At 32.9% G+C, this 5585-nt stretch overlaps 1 protein-coding gene across 5 annotated transcripts; it reads right to left on the bottom strand.

Moving 5' to 3' along the window:
* Positions 1–311: 311 nt before the first annotated feature.
* LOC131001574 (pentatricopeptide repeat-containing protein At5g18475-like) lies at positions 312–4182 on the bottom strand. 5 transcript variants are annotated; one of them, XM_057928052.1, is made up of 3 exons: positions 3968–4174; positions 2409–2449; positions 312–2298 (listed from the first exon to the last, which is right to left on the bottom strand). In XM_057928052.1, exon 3 carries the CDS (start codon positions 2238–2240, stop codon positions 708–710), a length of 1533 nt encoding a protein of 510 aa, XP_057784035.1. In that variant the 5' UTR covers positions 2241–2298; positions 2409–2449; positions 3968–4174; the 3' UTR covers positions 312–707. The 5 variants fall into 5 exon arrangements, with proteins under 5 accessions (XP_057784035.1, XP_057784037.1, XP_057784036.1 ...); XM_057928054.1 differs by lacking the exon at positions 3968–4174 and adding an exon at positions 2786–3948; XM_057928053.1 differs by lacking the exon at positions 2409–2449 and having other exon boundaries at positions 3968–4182.
* Positions 4183–5585: the final 1403 nt, after the last annotated feature.

Genomic DNA, 5585 nt, shown 5'->3' with positions numbered 1-5585 from the left:
TTCTCTCCTTTCCTGTGCAAGGAGTTCTACAAATTCCCCTCTTTCTCTCTCTCAATCTATATTGTTATGTTTTTCATTTTCTTTCTTTCTTGAAATTTGGAATTGTATGCAAGCAAATTACCAAAAATAAAATAAAAACCGTTTAGGTCGCATTGCTGGATGAAATAATTAATGGATTATATTTTAAAAACAAACTCATCTATTATAAAATTGTATATTCTTGCTTTGGCAGTCTTTTCCAGCATTCCGATCACCTTCACACCCCTTTCCACGACGATCAACTTGCATGAAGTGGATTCAAGATGAGCATATTGGACTGAAAATCATCATTCTTCACATTCACTTCTTTCTCCCAGCACAAAATTCACACTTGCACTGTTACAGATTAGTTTCATATTATGTAATGTAACCACAACATCTCACTGAATTAACATCAATGTCCTCAACTCCTCATCAAAGCCAAGAAACAACTCATCAAATTTTTATAGCAAAAAGGCTGAACTTGGATCAAGATGTCAAGCACAATATATGCAGCATCAATTTATGAAGCTAGCAGATACAGACAGCATATGCTGATTCAAGAGATACCTGAGAAGATTTGGGAACTCGGAATTGCAGCCTTTCCTCATAAGCTTAGCATTTATCGAGCCCTTGGTATTCTTCTGATGAGCAAAGACATGTAAAGTTCATCATGGCAAATACGAGCCTTATGCGAGCAGTTCATCAAGAAGTTCAAATGCAGGCAACAGCTTCCTCTCTCTACAGATTAAATCAATTAGAACAGTCCATGTAGGAGGATCTGGCTTAAACCCCCTCTCGACCAACCCAAACAATAGCCTAACAGCATCGTTCACCTTTCCTGCATTACAAAGACTAACTAATAACTCATTTGACGTGCCAACATGGGGTACAAAACCCCTGTGCAGCATCAGAGCCAGAAGCTCCACCGCCTTCTCAAGTTCGCCTTCTTTGCACAGAGAATTCAACACGATTCTATAACTAGCCTTGTTAAGATAAACACCATCACTGGGAAGCCTCTGGAGCATGTTAAGAGCCTCATAATATCTGTTTTCCCTGCACAATCCACCCAGAATGACGTTAAATGTTACCTCATCTGCCTTGCATTCTTTTTCTTTCATCTCCTTAAGCAGCTCGATAGCTTCATCCGTTTTGCAAGACCTACACATCCAATTAATCAAAGTGGTGTAAACAACAGTATCGGGACTCAGCCCAGCGGCTTTCATCTCGTTCAACACTTCCTTTGCTTCCTCAAGCTTACCATCCTTACACAGTCCATTCATTAAGGATGAATAATTGAATATATTGGGATGGCATCCATTTTTCTTCATAAATTCCATTATTTTCTTGGCTCCATCTGTTTTCTGTCCACGACAAAATCCATTGATTAAAGCATTATAAGTCAACGCATCCGGCACTATCTGATGCTTAGACACCATTTCCTCGAATAACTGAATTGCATCTTCTAATCTGCCACTTGCACAAAGACCATCAATCACAGTTGAGTAGGTTATCAAATTCGGTGTAGACACTTCAGACTTCTCCATCTCTTTCATCACTCCAAAAGAAGATTCAATATCTCCTTTCCTACAGTGATGTTTGACCAAAATATTAAAGATGCACGTGTTCGGCTCCAAGTGGAAGTCTTTCCGAGTACTCAGGAGAAACTTCCTTGCCAAATCAGTTTCGTTTGCATCAACCAGAAGATTAAGACATGTACTAATAGCTTTCAGGGAGGGCTGTGAACGAACAATAGGCAGTATAGAGTAAAACATTTCAAGCACTCTCTCATGCTTGGATGCTTTAGAGAAATGTTTCATGAGATTAAGGAATATACCTTCATGGAATTTACATGTCTCATAGGTCATCCGATGAAGAACCGCATCAAGGGCCTGATATTTCTTGCACTGAGCGAGCTTATGAAGAATTATCCCATAAGTGGAATTATTGTGCTGAAAACCCCTCTGCGATGATACTTTATTAAATATTTCCAACGCGTTTTCTGGGTTTTTCTCACGTTTTATGAAGTTGATGGCGGACTCATGGCAAATGTATTTGCTTTTCCTAGTAAATACTGTTTCCGTAGCTGTAGTTTCAGCAGGTGTATCTCCTCTGTCTGTGGAGACCTTCAGGTTTTGGAGAGGAGAGACGAACTGAGCTGAAGATGATGATAATGGTTCGACAGATAATAAGTGGCGGCTCTTTCTGGAAACAACGTTCATTGTATCCACATAAATAACTGGATCCCCGATTATATCATCTAGAGAAGTTATCACCTACCTGTAAGCAATCAGAACTGATAAATGAACACAACGAAAGGTGTTACAAACATAAAACGACAAGCACTTATAAGTACAAACATCATAAAATGAACAGGAACCAATCATCACCTTCAAGCTTCATAGATGGCTTATCTTACAGATCTTATAACCTATTATCAAGTTTGTAGAGCAATGTTAGACCTTATTTAAGAAATAAGCTTACTAAATTATTCAAATACTTGCAATATAGAGGGCCAAAATTGAAGGAGTACAGTTTCACAAGATCATGTTTTTAAGAACCTCACAAACACTTAGAAAGATTTAGAACATGCTCAGCTCAATCAAACACAAAAATCTCCTAATGAGTTCACAAATTCAAGCACAACACCATACCACTGATTATTATGCAACAGACAAGGTCAGACTTTGCAGTTTGCAGAATTAGTTCGCTTAAGCCAAAGAAATTAGAACATAAATGAAAACAACACGAACCCTTCAAAACTTACAATTGTCTTCATATAAATGCCGAAAAATCCCACCTTACATTCCTACAAATTCGAATTTGGGAAGAAGGGATTCAATTTCAATTGAGAGTTGTTGCCCGTCACATTATCCCGATTTGTGTGAATGATGAGAGGTGAAAGAAGGGGAAATAATAAGTGCAGAGTTAATCAAGCGAAAGATCAAATGGATTGAGGAAGAAACTCATGAAACTTCACAACTTTAGAAATAAACTATAAACTATGAAAAGAAATGGCGAAAATGAAATACGCAACAAAAGGAAGATAAAGATAAAAGAAAAAAGGGTAATTTTATACAAAACCTCCAAATTTCTCAATATAGCTCTTCATTAAAATATATAGTTGAAAATTTAAAATACTAGTAAATATGCATTTTTACACTTATGGCTTCAAAATTAAATTTTTAATAATTAATTCCAAAAAATATAGCCCCCATTGCCTTTTTCACTTACCTTGAATTTTTCTGGACCACCTTGTTTCCTTCTCTTGTTCTCCACAAGGAAAAGAAAAATATATTAATTGAGTTCGTCGCTAATTCATTTTTCTTAAATGTTTTGTCTAATATGGTCTAATTACTAGTATGCGTAAGTAGGCGAAATTCAAGTCAGACGATTATGATGATGTTTTTCTTGGTGACGATGCCAATAGGGATCAGTGCAGGGATTGGCAGCCCCATTGCTCTAATTGTTGAAGGGATTTTATATTCTCCCAATCACTGGAGAATGAGCAGAAGCCAAATCTCACCAGCTAGGTTCTGATCCTCTCTAAACTTCCAAGACCAAACTCATTCTTCAGCTTATTACAACAATAATCATTTTCCCCCCAAAAACTTATACTGCAACACATTGCAGCAATAGATTAACTATAAAATTAGAGGCAGCAAAAAAAAAAGGCTCCAAATAGATTACATGATAGCTATTCAATTGTATGGAGTTCAATGCTCGAGACTTAAGCATATGATTCATTCTTACTAATTCGAATTTTATAAGAAGTGAAGCAAAAACAGAGCCATGTTTTCCACATTCACTTAAAGAAACTTGGGACGAACACAATCAAAATTGAAATTTCTTCTATACAAATATTTTTTGACAACAAAATTAGCTTCAAATTGATCAATGCATCAAAATATAGCCAGCATTTGCGAGAATAAAATAAAATACAACTCACCGGAAAATAATGCAACAGAGGATTGGCAAGACCAAATATGAAACAAAAAAACAGGAGGGCGAAGGCGCCGGCGGACAAGCAGGGCGACGGCTGCTACAGTGCGGGTGGAGGGCGGCGGCCGGCGGACGGTGGACGGTACGTGAGCGAGGGACGAGGGTTTTGTGAAAAAGAAAAATAGGAGTGTCTGTGTCTGTGTGCGTAAGCGTAAGAATTGCAATTAGAAAATAGGAATTTTTTAATTTATATATATATATATATATATATAGAGGATTATTCAGCTTAATCGATAATCGAAATTTTTATCTTTATATATATAAAAAGCAAAGTAAATGTAAATAAATTCAATTAGAAGGGTATAATTGGAATTTGAATGACAAATTATAAAACTAATTCAGCAAAAAATCGTGGACTTATGGTTATGGAAACCGCATCATCAATTTTTTTCTTTCTTAATGATATACTATTGGTATCAAATTGTTTTTAACTTTTTAGGATTATTATATCTCTAAACAAACTTAATCAATAACTTGAATTATAATGTTAAAAATAAAAATAAAAATATAAATATAAAATAAATAATTATATCAACTAAATAAATGTTATTTTATTTAATTTATATATTGCGGGATTTCATCTTGAATTATAGATGCATCTTAAATGAAAGAATGTGGAAAATCATTTAATTTACTATGTATTGAATCTGAAATAAATAAATTCAACAAAATAAATGTTTTCTATATTATTTTACTTATGATATTTTGATTATTATATTATGCATTAGATTTATTTAATGTATAAAATTTATTAATAAAACAAAATTACAAAATATAGTTTAATTTTTTATAATAATGTATCTATATATATTGTTCTTATTTTATTTTACATTATTATTTTAAATATATAATCTGTGTGCATTGCATAAGTGTTATATTAATATATATTAATACAATATTATTGAATTGAATTTGTTATGATTCAACATATTATTTGAATGAAATAACTTTTTATTTTTTTATTTTTCCTTATATATATATATATATATATATATATATATATATATTACTTGATTTGACTATTAATTATAATTTTGTATTTGAAAGTAATTGTTAATATGGTTTATATCATTAGCAACTTATCATATAAGTGATACTATATCTATATATAAACAAATATTATATTTTTGCATAAATTACGTTGGTTATATTAAAATATTAGATCAAGTTGCAAATAATAAATTTGATATTAAAAGTAATTTTTTTAGATTATACTGATAATTACTCTCTACGCCCACAAAAACAGTCTATTTTTGTCATTTAAGGACGTCCACAAAAATTAGTCTCAATATATTTTCGAAAGTTTGCATCACATGATAGATCTGATGGATCTTTTTCTTCACTCACAATATAATTAATTATCATTATTTATACTACTTTCAAAGTGTGATCCTTTATTCATTCACAATACACTACCAATTTTACTAAAATTTATATCATCTTTTTTCTAGGAGTATTTTTTATGAACGAAGAAAATATAAAATATATACACAATTTATGCGAGTCTAAGATCACAATCACCGCGCATAGCGCGGGAGATACACTAGTAAATATAATAATCAAAT

This window comes from Salvia miltiorrhiza, chromosome 8 (genome assembly GCF_028751815.1).
Source record: "Salvia miltiorrhiza cultivar Shanhuang (shh) chromosome 8, IMPLAD_Smil_shh, whole genome shotgun sequence".
Lineage (NCBI taxonomy): Eukaryota > Viridiplantae > Streptophyta > Magnoliopsida > Lamiales > Lamiaceae > Salvia > Salvia miltiorrhiza.
The sequence above is the reverse complement of the archived record's forward strand: the minus strand, read 5'-3'. Positions and strand labels throughout refer to the sequence as shown.